We start from the raw sequence: 27,464 nt of genomic DNA, 5'->3' as shown, positions 1-27,464 counted from the left end.
CCCTGGTGGAGATGTTGAAATGGGGGAGGCCATGCATGTGTGCAAGCAGGGACACATGGGAAATCTTGGTACCTTCCCCTCATCTTGCTATGAATATAAAACTGCTCTAGGAAAACAAAGCCTTCAATTAAAAAAAAAAGCATTTAATGGATAAATTGGGTTTCATCAAAATTGAAAATGCTTGCTTTGTGAAAGACAGTGTTAAGAGAAAGAAGAGACAAGTTACAGAATGGAAGAAAATATTTGCAAACTATATATTCAACAAAAAGACATATCCAAAATATATAAAGAAATCTCTCGACACTCAATAGTATGAAAACAAGCAACCTAATTAAAACTTGGGCAAACATCTTGAATAGACACTTTACCAAGGAGGATAAACAAATGGCAAATAAGCACATGAAAGACATTCAACATCATTATTCACTAGAGAAACACAAATAAAAACCACCCGAGATACCAAGACACACCTAACAGAATGGCTAAAATAACAAATACTGATTATACCAAGTGCTGCAAAGGATGCAGAAAAATTGTCGTGGTCATGCAAAATGGAGCAGCCACTCTGAAGATCCATCTGGCAATTAATCACACACTTTCTGGATGACCCAGCAATCCCTCACCTGGGTATCTGGCCTAGAGAAATGAAAACGTATGTCTACACAGAAACCCGTCCCTGAATATTTACAGCAACTCTATTCGTGATTACCAAAAAAATGGAAACAATCCAAATGCTTTTCAACAGGTGAATGGATAAACAAACTACGGTGCATCCATACGACGGAATACTACTCAGCAATAAAAAGCAACAAAGTACTGATACAAACACAGGCTTACGTGAATCTCACAGGCATTACACTAAGTGAAAGAAGCCAATCGCAGATGATACAGTGGGGTGGGGACCAGATCACTGATAGCAGTCACAACGTGTGGTCACAAAGACTACAAAGCAACATCATAAAGCAGCTCTTCTGTGTTCTGCTTTATAGGGTGGTTACACAAATCTGTACATGCATTAAAATCCATAAAACTGGGGATCCCTGGGTGGCTCAGTGGTTTGGCACCTGCCTTTGGCCCAGGGCATGATCCTCGAGTCCCTGGATCGAGTCCCATGTCGGGCTCCCTGCGTGGAGCCTGCTTCTCCCTCTGCCTGTGTCTCTGCCTCTCTCTCTCTTTCTCTCTCTCTCTCATGAATAAATAAAATCTTTAAAAAAAATTCATAAAACTTCCTACCAACCAGAGTCAGATTTTCTATATGACAATTTTTAAAAAAGATTTCTTCATTATTATTTAGTTGAGAGAGAGAGTGGGGAGGGGGGAGAAAATCTCAAGCAGACTCCCCACTGAGCATGGGGCTCAATGTGGGGCTCATTCCCATGACCCCGAGATCATGACCTGAGCCAAGATCATGAATTGGGTGCTTAATAGACTGAGCCACCCAGATATCCCTCTATAAGACAACTTTTTAAATGAAATGTAAAATCACAAAAATTTTTTAAAAAAGAATTTTAAAGAACTTAACCTTTCAATGACAAATTGAGCAAACTCATATCCATTTATGACTAGATGGGTGGCTTCCACCATCTTCAATGACTCTGCGTTAAAATATTTTACATACCCATGACCCAGATCATGTTATCTAAGCCTTCTTAATATTTACTGAATCTCTGTACGTTTATCACATTCTTCCCACAGTTCTCATATGTCTCAAGGGAACCAGCACCAAACAGAAAATTATCCTCCGTCTTATTTAACAGCAAAAATGCCGGTAACATCAACATCCATTTTTGAACCCTTGCAAGGTGTCAAGGTCTTGGCCCAGCTCCATAGAGGCAGAGTCTCATAGAGTCTTCACAGCAAACTTGAGTCCAGTGTTAAACAACCAGCTAATGCAGAGCAATACTGAGGCCCAGAAAAGCCACTCTGCTAATAAACGCGAAGCCAGAATGGAACAGCCCAACCTTTCCTGCCACAGCCTTTGAACAACAGCCCATCCACGGCTCTTTTCTCAACAGCTTTGCTGGCCTGGCTTTGTGCATGGTGTGTAGACTAGTGCCCTCGTTTCCCCAGAGGGGGTCCTCGGGCAGGGTGAAGGCAGGCTGCATTGAACTCCCTGGGAAGCACCCCTTGTGTCAGAGACAGGTGCACTGAGTACGGACCCTGAAAAGTTCATTCGGGGACCTCATCCCAGAGTCAGGAGATCTTCCCAGCAGTTCCAGACATGTCATTCTGTGTTCTCATGGGTAGCCATCACCTAAACATCCCATGGAAGAGAGTGAACTAATTATAATCCTTCTTTCCAGGTTCTATTTCCTTTTCCTCTCCTCTCTGACAAGTTAGTGTCAGTGTGTATCATGACGAGGCTTCCATGTTCTCGTTTGCATTTGTTCACATTCACAAGAACCCCCGTAATCACCTCATTCTTTCAACACACAGGATACTGACATCAAAATCTTTCCTTATCTGAGTCATCAGTCCTTCGAGCTTATGCCTGGAAAAAATTGCATCTCTACTGAGGCTTAGCTTAGTCACCGGGTCATCTGGCCTTCCAGAGGCGGTCCTCCTGGAGCCTCCAGACCTTCAGACTAAACCTGGCTGAAAGAAGATAGGAAGAGTCCATTCTAAGTCCAGGCAGAATGGCCAGGCAGATGGCTCTGACCCTGGCAGCTGCCGTGTCCAGAACCTTCCATGAGCATGGGGTGGATTTACAGAGCTCAGGGCTGGGGCAACATCCTGTTCTAACATGGGCTGCAGTTGCCCCCCTGCCAACACACTTCAGCACGCATGCATCAGAGATGCTCCTGGCCAGGTTAGCACCACGGGGCTGAGCAAAGAAATCACCTGGTGAACCAAGAATAGGAAAGAGTGGTGGGGAAAAACAGCCCCGACAGAAAGTCTTGATTTGTCAGGGTTTTTTTTTTTTTTTCCCAGCTCTGGCTTCCTGATGACTCAGCTGCTCCTGCTTGGGGAAGCTCCCCCTCAGCCAGCCCAGCCTGGGAAGCGAAGCCAGCGAGTTCCCACTAGCTATCAGCCAGAACAAAAATTACCAATAAAAGGACACACTTAAATGTCCCCCCGATAGAGACTATTGTTTCCTGGGCTATTGAAGGAGTGAAAATATAAGAGCAAAGGTCGGTGGACACCAACAGTGGGAGTGGACAAGAAACTCTGTCATTTCTTATTTCCTCCCCTTCTGTGATGAGAAGTTAAGACAAAGCCCCTCTGCCATTCCGAAGAAGAAGCTTTGTTGCTTATTTTGTCAAAATATCCCTCCGAAGCCCCCTCGGCGCCCCCCTCATGCTTCCCCGACTGGCTCTTACCAGCGGGCTGATTTGCACAGGGCCTGCCTCTCCGCTTCACCCCCTTCCAGGCTCACTCTCATTCTCTTGCTCTAATTAGCAACTGCTTTTTTTTTTTATTTTTGTATGCACGTTCAAAGACAGAGAGCGAGGGGAGTGAAAGGGAGAAAGCAAAGGTCTGTGTGAAAGGAGAGAGCAGATGGCTTCTCCCTCGCCCCCTCTGTGTCCCTGGGCCCCCGTGTTGGCAAACAGCGCACAATGTCTGTCTACAGAGCTCTTTGTGGCCTAGAAGGAGGGGCGGGCACACAGCTACAGGCAGGAAAGGAGTCTGTGGGGAAAGGCCTGAAAGGGCCCTGCCCCTGGAGGAAGCTAGGGGAGGGAGGGGATGGAGGACCTCAACCCACTGGATGTCCAGGGGCAGCCACCTCTGTCTCCTCCTCCTCCTGGGTCCTTAGGAAGTGGGTGAATGGCTGTCTAGTTGGCTTGTGTACTGACGTGCTGCCTTCTCTGGGTACCAAAGCCATTGCCCCCCGGGGCTGCAGAAAGTCCTGGAGGGAAGGAGGGATCTACTGCTCACTTTGGTGCTGTCAAGCCCAAATAATTGAGTTTTCATTAGAGGAAATTCTTAGGTGAGTGGGCAGAGGTACCCACAAAGGGGGAGCGGCATCATCAACCCCAAAGACTGAATCAGTCACCCTGACTGGGAAAGTTAAATTCAACAAACAGCTTTGGTGGCTGGTTTTTAACCAGTAGCTGGATTGAAAGATTTAAAAGATGTTAGGGGAGAAAAGAGAGCTTGAAAGAATTCTCCAAAGAGGAAAATAATCAAGAATGGGGTTGAAGAAGCTGAAAAAAGAAGAATATGCCCCAGAAAAGGAAAAAAAAATGAGTACAGAGAAGCAGAGCATTCTACGAAGGCATTTAAAAAAAAAAAAAGTTATTGTTCTTTTTAATGAATGATCTCATCAACACATGTGATTATATATTAATAATTTTGATGACAAAAATCACTCTTACAATATTTGCAATTGATTTCAATGATAAACATTGATTTCCTGCATTATACTAAATGAAAGAACTCATTTTTATTGCAATTTGCATCTAAACAGTTTCCTAGGGAAAAAATAAAAACGGTGAAAGGAAATAACTCTCCATTCATTAAACTTCTACCAATGAAATGTGTTTCTCTTTTTTTTCCTTTTTGAATCAAGTCCAGAGAGAAGACAGACAAGAGAATAGAATAAATGGAGGAAAAGAAAACAGGGAGACCAACTTGGCTAAAGATGCAAAAGGGAAGACAAACAGAAGCAGTAGGGAAAGAAAAGCCCCGCGTCACCAGGACCTCCACATTCGGATCAATGCAGGCATGTGTGTGGCGGACCCAAAAACCAAACAGAAACCTTCAAATCGCCTAATTCCCAGAACAGGCAAATTTTTGCCAAGTTCATGATTTGGCAGAGTTCTTGCATATTCCATACGATTTCAATGAGAAGCTCTACCCATTTTGTGCAAAGAGCAGATTGTCATTTTCCACTTGAAATACACACGTAGCACTGACCTTATGTCCTCTGTCAAACTGAGGCGTTCTCACCAACTTTTAGTGAAAGGGTTTCACGACGTATGGGATTGCGGCCAGTCTGTTGATTTTGTTCTGTGTGTGTGTGCACAGCGTGTCACTCTATTGGACAACAGACAGACAAGGCCTCTGCCATCCCTGGTTACTTCCTCCATCTGGTTCTGCCATCATCACCTCTACAAGCGCATGCCTTGTCAGCAACCCCCGCGTGGTTCCTGCCTGGTTTCTTCAGAGCTTACGCTACTCAGTGCTGCTGGGAGGTTTTCTTACACATCCTAATGCAAAGCCTTTCTCCCTCCTAGGCTCTCACCCTGTTTCCACAAATTTTGTTTTCAATGCATTTTGTTTTGTTCTCATTTAACAGATGGCACAGAGCGGGCATTTGGGACGCAGAGACACAGCAAGCATGACCGTGCCCATGAGGAGCTTGGGGAGAAGGAGGCTGAGATTGAAGGCGGGCATAAGATGGAGGTGGACAGGTTTGGCCTCAAGCACGATCCCTCCATGGACCTCCTGGGTCATCCCTAGCCAATGGGAAATGCCCATCAAACTGATGACTTTTCCTTAGGTCCCTAGTGAAGGATTATATCTCAGTCCAAATGGGATATTGAAGCCCTAAACCCCACCACAACCACAAGTCTGCCCCTAAGGAATCTCACTCTTCCTCAGTTTGGGGCAGGGTGTATGTAAGGGGGAGTAGAGAACAGCAGTTATCAGCCGGCCCCAGAGTCCTTATACTGTGTGACTTTGGCAAAGTTACTGAGCTTCTTTGTGTCTCAGTATCTTCAACTGAAAAATGAGGTTGAAAATCATATGTACTTCACAGGACTATTGTTAAGGATTTAAGAGATAATGCAGGAAAAGAATTAGGCAGAGCATCTGGTACATAGTGAGTGCTCTGCAGATGATAGCCACACTAGATTAGTGCTTCAGTGCAAGCCGGAAGCCAACCCAGAAGGGTTTGCTCTATACGCAAATTATAGCCCTCACTATGATGCAACAATGAACCATGGGACTGTCCTGCTTCCTTAGGCCACGCACTCAGCCTTCTTTTCAAACATCAGTCATTTGCATATCATCTTTATTGGGCTTTGCCATATCTACACGCCAGGTTCTTAACATATTATTTTATTTATTTTTTTTCTTTAAGCTGACTCATTTCTTTAACCTGAATATATTTATTTTTAACAGAAAAGTAGCAAGCAAGGAGGCAGGATAGGAAAAAGGAAGAAGTGAGGAGGGGAGCGGAAGAGGGGAGAGGGGGACTGAAATAAGGAAAGGAGGAAGGAATTCTGTAGCCTCAGAGAGAAAGAAAACCTGCAGAGCTGGAAGACAAAAGCCACAATAAGAAGGAGGAAGTGAACAGCTGCCCAGGGCTAAGACCAGGCCCTCCCAAGCAGAAACACAGCTGCCTGGTCAGGGCCAGGACAGAGGCTGCTGGGAGGCTCTTCTGAGGGTGGATTGATGCAGAAGAAATGAAGAGGAGGCTGGGGTAGGTGAGGGTTGAGCACTGGTGATTTAGGAAGGGGTGGTTAAGGCAGAGCCACCAAGGTGTGCTGAAGCCTGAGTCTCCAGAGGCAAGCTGGGAGAATCAAAGGAAAGGATGTGGGGTCAGGGGGTCTGGGCCAAAGGTTGAGAGCTGAGAGATATGTGGGGCACATCAGGGCTGCACAGGGTGTACAGGGAGCCCAGAACCAGCTCCAGGCAGGAGAGGGAGGATGGGAAAGTGAGGTGTGTTTTCCATCAAACCAGGCTGACAGGCTTTCCTGGGACAGGACCAGGAGAAGGGGCTGGCCCTTGAGCACCAACATCTGCTCCTGCCCTGTACCATCTGCAGACTAGTCACCTGACACCAAGTGAGAAATGCCCAAATGGATGAGTGACATGTGCCAAAACGGACTGATTTTATAGTTGGGCAAAGAGCAGATAAAAGGCAGGGTGCCCTCCAGGAGAGAATGAGACAGAGAAAAGTGAAGGATAGACCATATCATGGAGGGAGCAAACTCCAAATGGTCTGTAACAAGCAAACTCACCTGATTTAATGATGTGTTATAACGGAAACACTTGTCAAGCCCTGAACAATTCCTGAACAGGGAAACTCATGGAAGTTTGCTATGTTCAATGTCCCTCATAACAAGACAAATGTAAACTGAAACCAGAGTGAGAGGCTAGTTTTCATCCATCAGATTGGCAAAGATAAAAATGTTTGACATTTTATTCTCTTAGCAAAAGTGTGCGGAACAGGAACTCTCTTACACGATTGGAAGTAGCAAAATCAGTAGAAAACACCGTTTTTTGGAAGACTTTGGGAATATCTATCAAAATTAAAAACTTATATACTCTGATTCAGCAATTTTTTCTTCTAAGAATTTCTGCATCCTTAGTTCTTAGAAAAGTACTTGGCACATAGAAAGGCCTCAATAAATATTCATTGAATAAATTAATTAATGAATTTGACTCACAGATACACTCCCACACAAGTTCAAAGATAGATGCAAGGATGTTTGTTGAAACATTGTTTACAAATAATAAAAAAAAAGTAAGCAACCTCTATGTATATAAATGAAGGACTAATAAAAGGCACACTTGTTCAATAAAATACTACAGAATCATTTTTTAAAATGAGGCAAATTTCTATGTAATTGAGCCAAGCTACTGTTAACTTCCATTGTTAAATAAGAAAGGGGTGTAGGGGGGTGGAAGCCCTGGTAATATGTCCCTATACAGGTAGGGAAAAAATAGATCTATATTCTGGGTGTGCAAATGCACAGGCATTTTTTGCAAGAGAGTATCAGAAACAGTAACAGCGAGGGACCCTAGTGCAGACCAGAGTGAGAGGGAAACCCTTTTCATATGTACTACCCATTCCATTTTTTTTTTTTTTTGAGGGAGAGACAGAGAGACTATGAACAGGGAAGAACAGAGGGAGAGGGACAATCTTAAGCAGACTCCCTGCTGAGTGGGGAGCCCCACACGGGGCTGGATCCCAGAATCCTGAGATCATGACCTGAGCTGAAATCAAGAGTCGGATGCTTAACCCCAAAACATTTTAAAATAATCACCACAAGGGGTAACTTGGTGGAAGAGAGATTTGCATAAGAGTCCCATTCCAAGGACTGGATCAGTGGGCCCCTGATTCAGTATTAGGAAGAAGGATTCTGATGAACCAGGCTGCCTCAGGAAGTCCGAATGTCCCTGTACTGGAGGTGTGGAAAAGCAGGCCAGGGGACCACAGTGGGAATTCATAGTGTTATCTGGTGGGCTGGACTCAACTCTTCTTAGAGGTCTCACCTAGCTGGGAGGGGCTATCCTCTACTGGGTCCCATCAGGGCAACAGAGCCACTTGTGGCTCCCTTGTCCTCTGGGTATTGTGAGCACTTTCTGAGAACTAAGAATGAAGCAAATTCTTAGAAGTATAATCGCTCGATCTGAGTATAGAAGCATAAAAGACCTGGCATCAGTAGCTGCCCAGTTAGTACTTAAAGAAAGAATGAGCATACGTACCACTCAAGCCACACGAACTCATGAGTGGAATCCAACTTGACTGAGGAATGGAAGGCCAGAACTGTCCAGGCCTGCAAGGATGTTACCAGAACAGGTCCCCAAAGGTCATATTCAAAGACCAAGTAAGTCCAGCCACCGCTAGGAATGTGCACCCATGGGGTTGGTGGGCTATTCCAGACAGGGGCCAAGGAGAAGCCAGAAACTAAAGGCCCATTTCCTTGTCCAGATCTTCCCTTGAACTGGGCCCTACCCTCAATGAAAACCTGTTAGGGCTGGGTTTGGCCCATCCTGGCCCTGAATTTTTGTCCTGTGATTCTCAGAAGTGCCTCCTTCCCCTCACCAACTTCTCCAGGGCCTGATGTGGCTGAGCTGATTTCCTCCTGACTCCCTGGCCATGAGCACAGGCATGTGCACGTGCATGTGCACATGCACACACACACATACAAGATGAGTCCAGCATACGTGCAGCTGCATGGACTCATTCTGTAGTAGGCTGGGAGGGCACACAGGAAGGTGGGATGCTTTCCGTCATAAGGGATATAGCTCCTGGGGACCAGAGCTAACCTAGGCCTGTTCCTCTATATGAAGCCACATCTTTCTAGGGTTTGCCTGCTTTGCCTTCACTTGCTGGCCCTTCAAGAGGCTCAGCTGCCCTATCAGGTATCTGATACCCAAGCCTTAGTGTAGCCAGCAAGGAGAATGTAGATAGGACCTCTACAGGCAGAGATGCCTCCCCTAGGAAAAGGCCAAGAGTGCCTCTCTCTCATTGTCCCTGTCAGAGCCTTCTTGGCAAACTAAGGCTTGCTCCTGGTGGTTTGCCTGTGTCTGGGATGCATCCCTTCTCTGCTGGCACCTGCTCTAGACTGACTCTTCTCAGTCTTCTTCATGCCCATGCCATCAGGGAGAAATAAGACTCAAGAGCCTTAGGGCCCTGTCAATACAGCCTGTCAATGGCCAAAAGCAGTAGAAAAAGAATTCAGACCATCAGAGCTCCCTGGGGCCCAACACTGAAGGCCCCCACTCCAAGTGGGCTCAGATTCAGTTTGATCTTCATCTTCATGCTTCAAAATCAAATGTAGTAATTCCTCACCCAGGCAAGGGAGTTTGTGTGGATATTGGTGCTCAGGCAGGGACTGCCCAGTTCCAGAGAGATGAGGACAGGGAGCAAAGTGGCTAAGTCTTATCACTGACCTGCCTAAGCTGGGACTCAGCCCTGGGGACCATGCTGGTCCTTGGTGCCCATTAGAGAGCCACGACCAGGCCTCCAGCCCACAGTCTCACCACCTTCCTTCTGTCCTCTTCTGTAGGCACAAAGCTTCAACCTCATCCTTCCCAGAGAGCTTGGGGTTGACCCCCAACACTGAAAAGCTGCACACCCTCTGGATGGCCTCACAAGCAGATCTACGTGTCAGGGCATCTGGAGAGACACTACTGCACCCAGAGAGGTTAAAATGAAGATGGCGATAGTCCACGTGGAGCTCTGTTCTATACAGTGCAGAAAAAGTATGGTTAGAGAACATGGTGCCAGGGATCCCCAACACCCCCCCCCCAAAAAAAAAACAAGGGACAACACAGACACAGGCAGGGCATCTATGAGAGAAGAGCTGAGAGAAGTCTGACAGTCCTGAAGATACATGCTCTGTGTTGAAGGATGGTTAATTTCAACAAATCCAGTCTCAGACGCAGAGCAGATGGCGGCCCCCCACACCATGGGTTCTGATCCCGGCTCTGTTGTTAACCAACGAGGGCTCTCTAGACTGGTACCCAGAAACGCTGCCTGGCCACCCGCTGTCTACGGAGAAAGTGGTGGCCAGCATAGATGGTCTCTAAGCATTTCACATGCCCACCCAGCCTGGGTGGTTTCAGACTCTAGTTCTTCACAGGCCAATGATGGTGGAGTAAGTGGTGGCACCAACTAGACTGCTAGCCCAGGGACATTTCCTCTACCCACACCACCTGAGCGTGATGACATGGTGTCCCTGTTGGCATCTTTGATAGCACACATTTATTAAGTCATGGACTCCCACCCAGGGCAGCTCTCAGGCACAGAACACTGCCAAATCGATCTCCGCCACTCTAGCACTAACCTGCGAAAATCACAATTATTTGGTCAACACTAGAGGAATCTGCCCCTGTCTTTCAAAGGCAGAAGGGCAGTAGGCAGAGCACAGGGGACTTGGAGCCCAAAGCTCCTCCCCTCAACCCCCCTTGCCATCCCCTACTGCCACCAGAGTCCAGGACCGAGTGCTCGTGTCCCATGTGCCAGAGTCGGTGAGGCAGTGGGGCATCCTTCCAGCTCTGTTTGCTGTTGCTCATGCCGGTGTCACAGCCCATTACATCCAGCCAATTACACTGGATTCCTCTCTGGAGGGCGCTGGGCAGGGCCACCGTAGGGAGTAGAGGAAGCCCGAGAGACTTCTAAATGAAGTAGCCTGTTGGGAAATCCTATTATGAAGCTCATCTTACAAGGCTGTGGTGTTAATGACCCTGGCCTCCCTGAGCCCTGAGCGGAGCTGATCTCCCTGGGGCTTGAGAGGAGGCTTCCTCTCACTCTCAGCCAACAGCTGATGGGCTGGAGTGAGTAGACGGGGTGCCCCAGTGCCCTGGAAGCAGCTGCCAGCTCAGTGCATGCACACACGTGTGCACACACACAAACACACACACACCCTCTTTCAGCACCCAGGTTGAGGATGCAGTGGTGACCCAAAGCCAGGATCAGCAACCCCGGGGGAGATAGAAACAGGCCCCAGCAACTTTTTTCCAAGGGGAGTTAAATTAGACACATTTTTCTCCACCTTCAAATCCTGCAGATTTTTCGTCTCAACTCCCCCAGGCTTATAAATTGGCTCATCTCCGCCGCTCAAGTTGACAAAGGCGCCGAAACTGTTGAAAGGTTCAAAATGTCCCTTGGGTTTCCAGGCATGAAGGAATTTACATGTAGGTGGAAAATTACTAAGGAAAAAAGTCCCTATTTGGATAGAGGGGAGTTGCAGGAACAGCGGGGAAGGTGAGGAGGCCTCTGGGGTGCTGTCAGGGAAGTGGCTGGCCTGAGGAGTGCAGGGAGGGCTGCATGAGACAGTGCTGGGGAGGTTTCAGGCCCTACATCAGGGCTTTGACACACACGGGGGTGGAGGGGGTGGGGGAGGACACGGATGAACCAAGAACTGCTCTCGTCTTCTCTAGAAGTTGTCAAGGTCCTGCCAACATCCAGGAGTTGGAAAGGTCTTAGCTGATCTGAGAGTCCCCTGGGAAAAGCCATGTGGATTCCTGGTTCTGGGACAGGGATCCTTAACCCCAGCCTGAAATGGCAGGCCCTGAGCAGGGCATAGGAATCCTGTGGGTTCAACTGAGCCCTTGAAGACAGCAGTGGCACCCCTAATGTTTGCTCTCAGGATGGTCCTGAGTGACACAGCCACGGGGAAGGCTGTTCCTTTCTGTAACCCCAGGTAGGCCTCCCTCAGCTCTCTGCCCTCTCTCCTCTGCAGCTTTCCAGCAGCTCAGGGTGTCAGGGCCCTCTGTGGCCTTTTAGCCTCTCCTCCGGATGCGGGGATGTTCTGAGCCTGTCCTTCCTGCTGGCCTGCTGGCCTCCTGCTCAGTCTGCTCCCCGCTCCAGCCCACTCCTGTAGTCCCTCTTCACAGACACCTTCTATGTCCCCCTTAGGTGCGCTCTTTCTACAGACCCCACAAGCCCAAGAAGGCTCCAGTGATCTCCCCTAAGCCCCTTCTTCTATATTCCAGCAACACCGATGGTTCTGGTCTAGAGCTTATATCAGGGGTTCTTGGCCTGGGCCCCACTTGACCTACCCAGTACATCTCAGAAGGGGCCACCTGGGGACATCATTTTATCAAACATTTCCTGTGGGTTCTCATGATCCTTGGGGTCAAGAATCACTGCTTTAGGTAACCATCATCTCTCTCAGGCTCAGGGAGTCTTCCCAGACCTGCTCACAAAGCCCACCTGCCTATACCCCCTGCCTCAGGGCAGCTGAATGAGCCACACCCTTCAAATGTGTGTTAGCTGACCCCCTGACAGTGGGTCACCTGTATGTGTTGACCACTGGCTGCTGCTGGGCAGTCATGGAGCTGAGCCTGCACAGGTGCGGGCAGGTGAGGGATGAATATCCAGGTCTCCTGCTGACCTGTGCCTCTGAGTGGGGGGGTACCACATGCTACCTTCACTCCAGAATCTTATTCCCTTAGAAGCCAGAGTCACATGGTGTGTTTTAAGGCTTAAGGGCAGTGACACGGCATCACACGTGGCTTCCAGAGCATTCTCACATCCATTACTCACTAGATTTTCACCCATCGTGAGAAGCAGGCAGAGAAGACAGGGCTATCGTGGTGAAGGACTTACCTATGAACCACCAGAAGCTCACAGCAGAGCCAGCACTAAAACCGGCTCCTGTCCGTAGGTTAGGCCTCTTCCACCTGGAGGCACCCCCTCCACCCTTTCATCCCCCTGCACCCCCCGAGTAACAGCACCAACAATGAAGGCCTGGGTTCCATGGGTCAGTGTGTGCCCTCTACAGTGGTAAGCCCAGGCTGGCCTAACCTTCCACAGGAGCAGGAATAAGGGAGAATGACAGCAAAGGCCATGTACAGCAGTGTCATTCCCCGAGTCCTGAGTGGCTGGAGAGGCAGGCTAATGAGGCAGCTCCTGCTGGAAGCTCCAGGGACTATGCCTGGGAGGGAAAGCCAAGCCCTCAAGGAGCTCTCAGGGGCAGAGACAGAATCAAGCCCCATGGGTGCATTGCTCCAGCTAGGATCTGGCTGCCCGCATCTGTCCCAGCACCTGAGACCCGTCCCTGGGCACCTAAATGGGATACTGTAGCCCGGAGGCTTCTGACAGATACCTAAGAGGCCTGCCCGTGCCTGGTTCCCTCTAATAATTGTCAGTCTCAGCTCAGCCAACCTCCCCAATGCTGACTTCAGCTGGAACAGTATTTCAGGATCCACAGCACAGAATGAGCTTGCTGAGCACCAGCTCTCAGTGTCCCCGGCCCCAAGGATGGACAGACTGCAGGGACCCACACAGAAAATCGATTTAGCCATCAACTTGAGTAGGGGAGGTATGGGGTGGGTCAAGGCAAAGCCATGATTGCTCATTAATCCACTATGCGATGACCATAAGGCTTGAAGTCGGGGCAGATGGGCCATTTTCCTAGTAATTAACAATTTCATAGATGGGGTCAGAGTCACTGGTGGGGTCAGCAGGCTACCATGATTCTCCCTGACTAGTCCAACCTGTGTGAGCAGCAAGGATGAGTTTGGAAGAGGCCTTGGGTCACAGAGCCCTCTAGAAAATGAAACTGTCACTTGCTGCACAATCTAATGCTTAAGATCTACCTGCCCCCCCCACACACACACACAGAGCTTTCTCTGCTTGCCCCCTTCTCGCCACCACCCTCTTCAGAACAGGAGCAGCTCTAGGCCAGGACCACTCTTCACTGGCTGGGATGCCTAATTGGTCTCCAGGTGTCTCTGTAAAACTGAGCGACTGGTCACCGTGACTTTGACAGGAGAGGTTTTAGCAGATGCAAAGTGAAAGTCAGAATAAGGTTCCTATCCATGTCAAAAATCTGTCTTGCCAAAGTATAATATAATGGATATTCTATTGATTTGATATAAGCAAAGGCTCAGATTCAAATATCCAGAAAAGAACATTTATCAGATCAGTATAACTGTGTGAAGCCCAGAGCTACCCAGGCTTTGCCCAGCCAGGCTCCAGGGCATTAATTCTCAGAGCTGTGCTAGGGAAGATTAGCTTGCCTTCCTTCTCCAGTCCTACCAAGACAGCTGATGGAGGCTCACCCACAGTTCACTGGCATCCCCCATTCTCCACACTTCTGGCCTCATGAAAACTGGCTCTATGAGGCAGGCCACCCCAGAACTGCTGTGTAAGGCTATACGGTGCCCACCGAACAGCACAGCATGAGCAGCCAAAATGGGTGTGGTACCCTCGCTCGGAGACACTCCACGGACACCAATCACAAAATCTTCCACATGTACTGCCCATCTCCATTCAAAGGGTGCAGGGTCCTCCCAAGATCACCATCAATGGCCAAGACCTCTTCACCTCCCTGGGGCAGGCTGGGAAGGGAGCTCTGGCTCAGCCATCAAAGCCCGACTGCCAGCAGAGCCAACAGCTAAGATTTGGAGGATGCATCTTAAAGTTCTTGAGACAGAAAAACAAAGGTGCTTCTCTGCCCTTCTAGGGGCACTAAGCTCAGCCAGGCTGCTGGGCTGCAAAATCCATTTTGTCACCAGAGCTTGCCACTCCCCACTCTCCGAAATGCCACCAAAGTATGGCTGCCTGTGCCTCTTAAATGGCAAAGTGACTGTGCCTGGCCTCCACATTTCCTCCAGCCTCCGAAGCACTGGCAATAAGCAATGTGTGAAATCAAGCGCCAGGCTCATAATAACTCTAGATTAGGAATGTCCACCAAGAGTCAGAAGGGGGTTGAAGCTGGGTAGGGAAAGTGGAAAGAAACCACTTGAATTGACACATTTGTCTCTATAGGCCCTCCCACAACAACCACAGGGGGTGACTGACAAGCAGCAAGGACAGCAGAACCCCCCCCCCCCCGCCACCTCCAAACCAAAAGAGAAAAGTTCCAATTAGCCCAAAGAAATGAGAGCTTGTTCCCAGAGTTGCAATTAAATCAGAACCAGTCAATGCTTGCTCTGGTTCCTGCCATTCTGCTCGGGAAATAATGAGAAAAACAAGAGGGCCCCAGCCAGCAAGTGCAGCATGGCAGCCCTCCGAAGCTGCAGAAATCACCAGTGCTACTGCAAGCCTGCCTGGAAGCTGCTGTACCTGCACCTTTTTTAAGAAGTCAGCCTAGTGCCTGGGTCCCCACTCAGACCCTGACAAGTGCCCAAGAGGGCGCCTCCTGCCCACCCCCAACCAAGGGGACAGAGAGGAGTGCGGTGGGGCCAGGCAAGGCTGGTTTTAAAACTGTCTGCCTTGATTCATCACTCACTCTGGCACTCTCTCCCCTCTGTTTCCACACCATCCATCACAGGTCCCATCACCAAGAAATCCAATAAAGACACAAAGGCCGGGCTCTCTGCTCTCAGCAGTCCTCAGAGAGGCTGCAGGAATGCCCCGGCCCAAGCAATTAGCTGAGTCCAAAGGACTGCCGAGCTGACGGGCATTGGCAATCCTGTGCCTGGTGTGTGGCTGCAGGCATCTGGGGAGCTGAGTGAGTGGGGGGGAGACAGGCAAGGGCAGTCTGGTGCTCAGGTAGGGAGGCAGGTGACAATGGGGAGGACAGCTGACAGGGAGCCCACAGCAGAGCAGAAGGAGCAAATACAGCCTCAACTTGTCCCCCAGTGGTCCAAAGCAACCTAAACGATGAGTTAGGGGCATGGTGGTCATTTCTGAGGTTTACGTGAATCTGAAACTTTGACTGTCATGGGCAAAATGTAGTAAGAGAACAGTCTTCCCTTCCCCAGCTCTTCATGTCTGCTACACGTGTTCAAGCTCCCATGAACTTACTGGAGAAATGAGCTGTATAGGCTCTCGAGACCCTCTTAGTTACCCTCAGAGAAGAATTTCAAGCCAGTTCAGCTCATTCATTACCAGGTTTTAGACATGTGCTCTCCTGGACTGAGCAGAGCCAGTGTGAGCACACAGTTCCCTGACACTGCCAAACTGTAAAGGCCACACCATTCTGTATCGTTCAAGCAAAAGTAACACAATAGTTGATACCACTTCCCCCCATCTCTAACAGCTCACCTCCTTCCAGGACACATGAAAGCTAGCCCCCATCCCTGCCCCAGGACCTGGCATTGAGTCCCTGGGGTAAGACAGCTGAGCATAGGACTTTGAGGTAATGAGCTACACAGGTGCGGGGCCAAGTTGGGTAGTCAGGGAACTGAATTGAAATGACTTAAAATATTTTCCAAATTCAGCCACTTCTTAACTACCCTTGAGTGAACTGTCTATGACAACCCACATTCTCCATGCCTCAGAGCATGGGTCCTAACATGATGCAGGGGTGTGTGTGTCTGTGGTAGGGGAGGGCAGGGGAAGAGGGAGAGAGCACACATGTGCGTGTGCAAGGGAATATGAAGGTCCGTGGCCCAAAACTAAATATAAGTGAGTGGTTATTAAGTTATTATCTACCATTTGGAGTTCTCCCTATCTCTTCTCCCACCATGAATACCAACATTCTGGTTGGACACAGTTGAAAACTCATCATGCCTAGCACTGGGAATGTAGGTTCCTCAGAGCTTTAGAACAAGCCATTAGGCTCTTCTGTTCCTTTATGACCCAGGGCTGGAGGTGGGGAAAATTGGCAGATTGGGCCCCACCCCAGGTGGGCAGAGGCCCCAGGACTTACCCTTGCAGGCCACACTGTTCTCAGGCTCATAGCCAGGCTTGCAGGTGCAGCGCCCAATGGGCACCATCCACTCTCCATCCCCGTTGCAGTAGAGTTTGATGGGCACATCTACTTCCTCTGCGTTGGGGATACATGTCCCCCGGGCAATCACCAGAGATGTACTCTCGGCCCCAGTCATGGTCTCTGGAAACACGGCAAAATTTTGCACAATGCTGGGACACTTCTTGAAGAAGACACGAACAGAAAGGAGAGACATACAGGCTCCGTAATCCTGGAAAGCGAGGTAAAAACCATTCCGGGTGAGAGGCCCAAAGCTTCTGACTTCTGTGTTGACCTTCATCAACCTTCCCCCGAAGTCCACCTGGGAGAAGCTCTCATCTGCAGCAATGGTGTCTACTTTGAGGTAGGGGGCCTCAGACCAAAAGGCTGACTTCTTGGTGGCAATAACTGAGTCAGTCTCATAGTAGTACAGGTTGAAGGTCTCCTTACAGGAGCCAGGGACGTTGGGGAGGCTGCTGCAATCCCTCACAGTGAAGCGCATCTCTGCATAGATGCGATGGGCCCCCCGCCGGTGGATGAAGGTGGTGAGTAGCCAGTTGTTCTGGTTGGGCTCAAAGACGTTGCACACTTGGTAGGTGCGGATGGTGTTCAGGTTTTCATCATAGCCACTGACTTCCTCCCACTGTCCCAAGCCGGCCACGGATGAACACATGCAAAAACACAAAAGAGAGGGTGAGAAGACAACGAGAGGCAGCAGAGAAGCCTGGTGCTGGAGGGGGCCTTACGAGCTCACCAGTCTAGCTGCCTGGCTTAATGAATGAGCATACCTTACCTTAACTTGCTTTTTTTTTTTTTTTCTTATAAAGGTTTTATTTATTTGAGAGAAAGAGAGCATGAGCAGGGAGAGGAGAGGCAGAGGGAGAGGGAGAAGACGACTCCCCGCTAAGAAGGGAGCCCAACATGGAGCTCAATCCCAGGATTTCTAGATCACAACCTCAAGCCAAAGGCAGACACTTAACCAACTAAGCCACCCAGCCACCCCTCTAACCTGCTTTTAAAGACCTCCTAATAAGCAGATTTCAAAGATTTCTCTGCTGGCCATCCTGACATATAATAGACTTCACTCTAGGAAGCCCTTCTGCACCTAACAGACAGTGGCTACTGCTGTGACTCTGGCTCATTACATCCACAGGGTCAACCTGCAGGGTCAACCTGTCGTTCCCCTGTACGACAGCAGGGACTTGATACGTAAGGGCCACAGTCTCTCCTCTCCACAGCCACTCTGTGGATGAGGGGTCTGACTACAGGTCATTCCTCATCTTGGAAATCTTCAGTTCTGAACCTAATTCTTTTATGGTGGTGAAGCACCTTTGGAGTTGTGAAAAGCATATGAATATGAGGCTTTTCAGAATTTCTCAACAAGCATAGATTCTCATAAACTTTTGTTTAATAACATTGATCCCTTTGAAAGACCTAGACCAGAAAGCTGGTGGGAGACAAGAGTCCTATGAAAAAGGCCAAACCCACACTCAAACCCAAAAGCCAGGATCCAAGAAATGAGGAGCCAGGAGTGGCCTGGCTGCAGCGACCGATCAAGGGAGAGCCTGCTAGCTTAGCAGGCAGGGTGGCCTTCCTCCGCAGCATGTGCTGTGACCCCAGCTCTCCCCAACCAACCTCTCTCCACCTGAGTCTGAATGGGATGGAGTTGCTGAGGCCAACACCAGAGGTCCTCGCCCCAACTCTCAAGTGTTCTGCAGGACCTGGAGCTCCAACCTCAGGGCCATAATAACGTTTGCTTTGCCAGAAAAAAAAAAAAAAGGAGTAGGGGATGCTAAGTGAGATCCTTAAGGTAGCAAAGCAAACTTCATTGTGTGCAAACTGCAAACTACAAGTAGGGACAGGATGGAAGAAGATGCTGGAGGGTGTCACACAGGGAGGAAGGAGAGCTTCTTAGCAGGGGAGAGACAGCACACTTCACATTGGAAAAGAAAACTCATTTTTAGCAGCCCTGTAGGTGGGAAAGAGAAGAGAAACACTGCATTTATTAAGTGCCATCTCTTGATGGTCCCTATAACATTGAAAACTAGATACTGTCACCCCAATTTACAGATGAAAAGATATGCAATTCGCCCATGGTCACATGGCCATAAGAGGAGACAGGATAGAAAGGAGAGAGGAAGAAGTGCTTTGAATGGCCCAAGAAATGCACCTACTAACTTATTTCAGTAACAGGTAAAAAGGGGCAGGAGGTTCATAAAATCACAGCTTCCTTAACCAAGTCACTCTTTGGCAGGAGCCAAGAAGAGTCACCAGGTCATTCTTCCTTCCTTGGGCTGGAAGAGGAAGCAGCTCTCCATACTGGGGAGCTCTCAGGATGCTGACCTCAAGAACCAGGGGTAGTCCCAGGAAGTTTCAATGTGTTCGTTAAATTGTGTTCTGCTTGCCAGAAACAAGTAAGTGACAGATGAAATTAGGCTTCTTAAATAGTAAAAAGAAAAAATAAATTAAGATCCTTGATCTTAATATTTAGCAGTGGCACCAAAAAAAAAAAAGTAGAAAATAGTACCACTCATTTCTTTAACTACTGTGCTAATGGCTTATTGTTCACAGTGTGGAGCTGAAGCGTACAAACTAGAATTCTTCATTTAGAAAGTTGAAGTCAGTCTTGTGTGTAGGGGAAATATACACAGTTGCTTCTTACACAGAATTAAGCCCCCTGTAAGAGGGGGAGGGCCAGGCTATCCTTCGAGCATGCGCCAAAGCATCTGAAGACCAGGCATGGCATGGAGGAAAAATGGGCACAGGGAGAGCTGGTCCTGCCCGCCCAGGCCTGTGGAGTAACCTCACAGCCACTCCTGCAGCCCAGGCCCCACCTCCCAAGCAGCAGACTAGCAATCCATCCAAGGCCCTTCCCCCTAGCCCTTTCCAGCGCCTCTGGGTAAGGTCCCTTCCCCAGTATGGAGTCCTGGGTGAGCTCCTTCCAGATCCTTCCACACTGCCAAACCTCACCTGGAGTTTGCTTGATTTCTTATTGATTCTGTAGGTGCCAAGGAACCAACTTTTACTCCTTCTTAAAGACTGAGTTATGTTCTATTTAAGTGTGTTGGTTAAAGTTATGTTCTGCTTGCCTGGGTTTTTGGAACCAGAAGCAAATATACTGGGGAGAAGTTGCTGACAGTTGTTTTAGTTCAGATTTTCAGAACTCTCTCCCTTCCGTGGCCTTTCTGAAATACCATTTTCCCAGTTGACCCTATGTGACTTCTGAGGGAAGGACAGGGTTTTTTTGTTTTGTTTTGTTTTGTTTGTTTTTTTGTTTTTTTCCTGCTGTTCTGCAAGTGTTTAAACAGGATACTACTCCCTGGCCATTACTTCAGCTGGCCTGTGTGAGGTCTCAGCACAAACTCAAGGCACCTTTGTCAATGCACAAATGAAGCCTCTAGCCCCATTTAGGACAGGGACCTGTCCCAGCCAGAGTCCCTGACCCACTCAAGACCACTGCAGCTTTACTGTATGGGAGCAGGATGGGAAGCCCACCTTTCAGGGCTCATCTTAGCACTGAGACTGGTACCACCAGCAGGTCTTAAGTAGACAGAATGAGGCATTTCTACTCTTACAGAGTTGGGATATTGAGAACATCTATCTTAGAACATGACACTGATTGGTATCATAAGACCCAACAGAAGTAATCGTTTCAAACGTTAACCTCTCTGGGCCTCAGTTTTCTCATCTGTAAAATGAATCATACTGGGTGACCCGAGTTATAAAATCCTACACAGATTTAACTGATGCCACGACAGCTCCTAAGGGAGCGATCAAAGAAAATTAGGAGGAATACAGCTGTCTATTCAAAGGGAAAGGGGAGAGGGAAATTGAGAGAAAGGAGAGATGCTTACGGAGAGATCATAACTCCCTGATGTTTGGGGAAAGGCCATGACAAAGCCTCACGTTCATTTCTTTCTCCCTTTCATTCCCCTGCCAGTAGGTACGACGGGGATTGGAAAAAATAAACCCGATCAGAGTGGGCGAGAGGAGGTATGAATGCCTTCCAGGCAAGTGGCAGTTAGGGCTGGGAACCTTGAAGACAGAGAATCTTCTGGCAAACGGAGATGAGGGTGGCTTGGCATTCCTAGCAGGGAGGGATAAATGCTGTTATTTGTTTGTGATATTTGGAATCAGCCTCACTGCTTTCGAGTTATACCTCGTTCATTCATCAATGGAAAAAATATTTACTGAATGCCAACTTTATGCCAGGCGTTCTATTAGCCACTGGGGATACAACAATATGAAGCTTATAATCTAGTGAGAGAAACAGAAATTAGACAAATGCTTATTAAAATAACAAAATAATGACACTCGTGCTAACTGCTGTGAGGGGAAATTACAGGGTGTCAGGAAGGGGGGATGTACCTGATACACAGCGGAGCGTCACCGAAGGCTCTCCAAACTGAGAGAGAAGGGACAGATAGAAGTTATTCAGGAGCAATGTGTGTCTGCAGGGTGCCCAGAGGGACAGAGAAAGAGTGTCTGTGTGTTGGGGGGGTGGGGTTGTGGGAGTAAAATATGGCCTGGTGCCATGGAGTCATGTCTCCCTTGTGACAGAAGAGTCTTAAAAGCTGCAGGTGCAGGAATAAGACTGAGGAAAGGATGAGTCTGGCCTAGAACTCTGAATCTCATCCTGAGGGGAACTGGAAGTCGCTGATGAGTTTTAGTGAGGAAAATACAGGTGATCAGAGCTGAGGTTTCAGAAGATTTCTCTGACTTAGAAACTGGGTTGGAAGGCCACCTCAGTGCATGGGTGGGACAACTGGAGGTGGGTAGAGTGGTTCTGGCAACACATGGCAATAGGTTGCACTAGACCTGTGGCTACTAAAAAGATACCCTGGGATAGCACCCCTAGGTTCTCATGAGCCAAGTGTTGGGCAGGGGCCAGAGAGACACTTGACCAGACCACGGGCCACGCATCCCCTTAACACTCTTCACGCATTGGCTCTATCTCTCCAACCAGACTTTGAGCCACACTGTGACCCCGGGCACACTGCCTCCCAGCTCCCCATAAAAGAGGAGTCTACCAGTACTGGATATCCTACCCCACTGACATGTAATATCCAGATTCTTTCAGCCAAGGCCTGTGCCGGCCCCAGTCCCTGGAACACACTCTCACAGCCTGTCCCAAAGCTCATTTCCTAAAGGTCTCTGTTCACTGGCAGCTTCTCAGCCTCTCCTTCCAGACATCTGACATACTGCCTCCTGTGTTCCTTTATATAATTGTCTTTTCCCATTAAAACGACAACAAAGCACCATGATTTGCTTATCAGCTTGACAAAAAATTAGAAAGACAAAATACAAAGTCTTGGTAAGGATCTGGAGCAAAGGGCACTCGCAAGCCTACTGGTGACAGTACGACTGATTAAATATTTTAGAAGTCATATCAGAAATTTTTTTCAACATTTAAAATGTTGGCCACAGCTCAGATCAATAGGGGAAAGGTACATCATTTTAAGAAATCATTGCAATAACCGAGTAACCATCTGGGAAAAAACAACTTTGCATCCATGCCTCGTTCCTTACTTCCAGGAGAAATTCTTAGTGAATCAGAGCTTTAAACATTAAAAATGAAACCACAAACATACTAAAAGAAACCATGGGCAATTTATGTATAGTAATTACAACATGAAACTCAGAAGCCACAAATGAACCAACTGATCTATTCAACTCTACACGATTTTTGTTAAGGGCATAGAAAAACTGGCCAGAAATAAAATCAAAAGGAGAAAAAAAAATGGAAACATGCTGGGAAGAAACTATTTGTAATTTATCATGGATAAAGTGTTAATTTTCCCTAATATATAAAGATAATCTATATATCACTAATAAAATACAAAAACAAGCAAAGGATAGTAACAAACTGCTCACTACAAAAGAGATAGATACAACTCATAAACTTAGGAAAAGATACTGAACATTATTTAATATCATCAAAGTGATAATTAACCACATTGTGATACATTTGTTGGGGGGGCAGAAGTTTGATAGCACACTGTGTTGGAGAAGGTGTGGAAAATAAGCGCTCTGATATGTAGCTAGATGAAGGGCAAATTGATACAGCCTCTATAAAAATTTTGGTTTTATTTACCAAAACTATAACTGCATATACCCTTTGACCCAGCCATTCACTTGTAGGATCAAGCCTCAGATATTCTTTTATATATATAAAGATAGGTATGAACAGTTATGACCTGCAGCCACCACCACCTCCAGAGTTTTATATCTGCTCACAACACCTGGAGGTGGCTGGACCTCAGAGGATCATGGGCTTATGGACAAGATAGAAGCCTTCTCCAATTTGCTCTGAGTGGGACCTCTGGGAGTTTTGCACAAGCATGGTCGAAAAAAACCTTAATTGCGGCAGAAATTCTCACCAATCTGTGGGATAGGGAGTACTCAGAATCTGAAATAATTTGACTGAAAAAAAAAATAAGGTCCAGCACCTTTCTTATGCATCTTTATTTGTGGACTAAAATTCATAATCCTGCATTACAGTCTGACTTGAGTCCTCCCTTCTTGGAGCTCTCATCCGCACTCCAATACAGAACCTAAGACCCATGTTAATGTCCATCAACTAGTAAACACATAAATAAAATGTGATGTGGCCAGACAATGGAATACCATTCTGAAATAAAAAAAAGAATGAATTGCTGGTACATGTGACATGGACAAACCTCTAAAACATTATGCTAACTGAAAGAAACTTGACTTAAGAGACCATATATTGCATGATGCCTCATACATGGACTGTCCAGAAAAGGCAAATAGATAGAAAAGTAGATAGAAAAGTCTGTAGATAGATAGAAAAGTCTTAGTATTTCCCTGACATTGGAGATGGGAATGGGGAGTAATTCCAAATGGGCAGAAGAATCTTTTTTGGAGGTGATAGAAATGTTCTAAAATGGGATAATGTATGGTGGTAACTATAGAATTCTGTAAACTTACTAAAAATTATTGAACTATACAATTCAAGTGAATAAATTTATGACATGTAACTAATACTTCAATCTAGCTTTTAAAAAATGTCTTTGGGGTACCTGAGTGGCTCATTCAGTTGTCTGACTCTTCGTTTCAGCTCAGGTCATGAACTCAGCGTATGAGATCAAACCCTCAGTGAGGTTCTGTGCTCAGTGGGGAATCTGCTGGAGATTCTCTCTCTCCCTCTCCTCCTGCCTCTCCCCCTGCTCATGCTTTCTATCCCACTCTAAAAAGAATAAATAAAACTTTTTAAAAAATTCTTTGGGCAGCCCGGGTCACTCAGCAGTTTAGTGCAGCCTTCAGCCCAGAGTGATCCTGGAGACCCATGATCAAGTCCCACATCAAGCTCCCTGCATGGAGCCTGCTTCTCTCTCTGCCTGTGTCTCTGCCTCTCTCTCGATCTGTGTCTCTCATGAATAAATAAATAAAATCTTTAAAAATAAATTAAAAATTAAAATTAAAAAATAAAACATTCTTTGTTATCTGATCCAGCCTACTCCTCGACACTCCAACAATGTTGGCTTGGTCTCTATTACCCACAAAAGGCATGCCCATTGCAAGTTCAGGCCCTTGCTTGTCCTGTCCACTGAGCCAGGGATGCCCTTCTCATGCCTTTTGAGCACGGATGGCACCTCCACCAGCCTTTATCCCTATATCCCAAGTGATCAGCATTTGCTTGACTAAGTTCATTTGTGAATGAATAAGTGATGCCTGAATTGAGGCAAAGATGGCATCTAGAAAGGGGACAGGTGGCCAAGGAAGTGGAATCCCTATCATTGATTCTGGGAGCCTGAGTAGAATCACTAGGGTGGTCCAAAGATGGGATCAGAATCTTGGGCCCAGGAGCCCACTCAAGGACCACTTGATTTTGCAGCCTGGAGCCAGGTAGGTGTCAGGCCAAAAGCGTCCTCCATGTGCAACACACCCACTTTGTCACCATAATTTGCCATTTCTTCCAGAACAATGTTCCTCTTATTTGGCTTCTCTCTTGCATTCCCATGACCATGTGCTAGGGCTGGCATTACTTAATGCCTGGACTTATGCCCTGGTTTGCTGTTTGTCAGAAAGTAATGACAACAGACCAGGCAAGAGATGGCAAGGATTCAAACCAGGGATACATCCTCTCACATCTGCACATGGAGACAGTGGCCATCCCTGCCTCCTGATGTTGTTGCTGTTCTGACTGGCCCTTAACTCCTTTCTTCTACCCTCATCCCATTCCTCCAGGACACAGAACCAGAGGATAACCAACCTGGCTGGAATCCACTGTAGATCATGTTGATGGAAACCTTTCGTTGGCACATGGGCACACTGAGGCCCAGAGACATTCAATAGTTGGTCTGAAGTCGGGCAGCTGAGGAGTGCTAGAGCCAAGCTCTCCGTGTAGCTCCCTCCTGTGAGGGGGCTCAGGTATTCTGTTCTACACGACGCCTTCCTAACTTATATTCAGCTACTGTTTTCCTGAATGCTTAAAAGCATGATTGAGCTTATTCCACACAATTTAGCATTTCATAATACATCGTTTTGAACGATTTGTTAATTGCTTCATGTAGGACTTTGGATTCCGCTACCAGGCTGTGAGCTCCTTGAGGATAGGGAATTATGTTTTGACTAATTTATTAGTTGATTTCGACAAGCACAGTAATTCTATGCATTTAGCTTTGCAACACTGCTACTACACCACTGCATTTTTATTCAGTAATACCTGGGACCAGTGAGATCCAATGGTTTCTCAGGAATCCCTTCTCCTCTCACTTTTTACCCTGGAAGATGTCCACACATAAGTTTGCAACCTCCTGAAGATCTATCACCAACTTCCACCTCTCCCCAGTGCCCCTAGACTCTTTCCCTAGCTGCCTGCTGGACGCCTCCTGATGAAGACTTGGCGCTCCCCCACGCTCTCTGCAGTCCTCCTGTGCACGGATGGCACCTCCACCAGCCAGTCTCTGTGCCAGGGATCCAGGAAGCACTATGGACTCCCCCCCACCCATTTCTGTCGCCCATCGCAGAGCTGAGGTGCCAAACCCACATCTCTCTTCATCCATGCGGTCTGCCCCTTTCCCCACTGACATCCCTCCCCTTCCTTGTCACTCTGCCAGCATTCTCTTTAACGCCCCTGTCCAGTGAGTTTTCTAAAACACAAATCCATCCTCCCCATGGGCTTGTCCCTAGTGGGCTGCACTGTGCTGGGAACCTCTCTATAATCCCAGTGCCTAGCCCTCAATAAATACTGGAAGACCGTGGGATGCCTGGGTGGCTCAGCGGTTTGGTGCCTGCCTTCGGGCCAGGGCGTGATCCTGGTGTCCTAGGATGGAGTCCCGTGTCAGGCTCCCAGCATGGAGCCTGCTTCTCCCTCTGCCTGTGTCTCTGCCTCTCTCTCTCTCTCTCTCTCTCTCTCTCTCTCTCTCTCTGCCTCTCATGAATAAATAAATAAATAAATCTTTAAAAAAAGTACTGAAGATTGAGGGAATGAGCAAGGCCCTGGTCTGTTCCTTAACTTCTCTGCCTCCTTAGCCCCCGGTCCTTTCCTGAGGACTTACTGCTGGTGACACCAGGCTAACTTATGACTGGGAGAAGAAATGGAGCAGCTTTGCACAACCAGCAGAATATTAACAGCCTTTGAAAGAGCACTATTATTGATGCAAATGGACCACCTGTCCTTGAGATAAGCATAGTAAAGAAAACAATGACAACCATTAGAAAGTACTTGTTCAGGCTTTGAGACCATGACTTTGATGTATGAGAAAGACACCTCTAGGTTCCTCCAAAGATCTAGATTTGTTAAACTTGCTTGTTGGAAGTCAGATCTTGCAGGTCGGTTGCTCAGAAGTGACCAGCAGTGTCTGTTGACATTTGAACAGTGCATATTGGGTGTATTTTCACTATCTGCAGTCTGGATGTGTGTGTGTCTGTGTGTGTGTGTCTAAAACATGCTGTTCCCCTTCAAAACCACTGCCATGAATTCTATCTACCTGCCCATCTACACTGACTTCTAGAACAACCTTCAGAAACTCAAACACATTCTTTATCCTCCAAGAGTGGATTTGGAGTTCAGAAACAGACAAAAGCACTTGGAGCCAAATCTGATGAGTCAGATGGATGAACAAGCTAAGAAATAATATTTCTTGCTCAAAAATGAAGAGCTACTATAAAATAAAGTGAAGAGAAGCAAGCTGATAGTTCCAAGTAGGGAGTTTTGGAAAGATTTGTGATAATTACCTGCTCCCTGGACTGCTGCAACATCCCCCTGTAGACCCTGCCCCTCCCGAATGCCCAAAGGCTACCATGATGCTGCATCCTAAGAATTGCCCTGAATAAGCCATTTCCCTGGGGCCTGACTGGGAAGGACACTTCCTCTGGACACTGCTATTTAGGAGGAAGATATAATTGAAACCGGCTTTTTGGCCTCTATTAGCCTAACAAGATCCCAGCTATTCTGATTTGTATGAAGCCCAGAGCATTTAACTCACTTTTTAAAATAAAGAATCAAGCATCTATTACATCCCCGAGCAGTGTTCTCTGGGTGTTGGTGACCCAACAGTGAGCAAGAGACAAAGTCCTTGCCCTCGTGGACTTCATATTCTAATAGAGCGAGCTAAAGGATGAACCAGCAAACAAATGAATAATATCAAGTCAGACTGTCAAATACACTTGAGGAACAGGTAAGGGGACGGAATGACAGCTGGCAGTGGGGTCATCAGGGAAGGTCCCCTT

At 47.5% G+C, this 27,464-nt stretch overlaps 1 protein-coding gene across 1 annotated transcript in view; it reads right to left on the bottom strand.

Moving 5' to 3' along the window:
• The window catches only part of EPHB1 (EPH receptor B1), a 431,779-nt gene that overhangs the window by 249,247 nt on the left and 155,068 nt on the right, over positions 1–27,464 (bottom strand). Inside the window, exon 3 of the mRNA XM_055321648.1 lies at positions 16,728–17,409. Coding sequence (XP_055177623.1) covers positions 16,728–17,409 — 682 coding nt within the window. The remainder of the gene's footprint in view (positions 1–16,727; positions 17,410–27,464) is intronic.

The sequence above is a fragment of the Nyctereutes procyonoides genome, unplaced genomic scaffold (assembly GCF_905146905.1).
Source record: "Nyctereutes procyonoides isolate TBG_1078 unplaced genomic scaffold, NYPRO_anot_genome, whole genome shotgun sequence".
NCBI classification, from domain to species: domain Eukaryota; kingdom Metazoa; phylum Chordata; class Mammalia; order Carnivora; family Canidae; genus Nyctereutes; species Nyctereutes procyonoides.
This window is presented reverse-complemented; position numbering and strand designations above follow the sequence as displayed.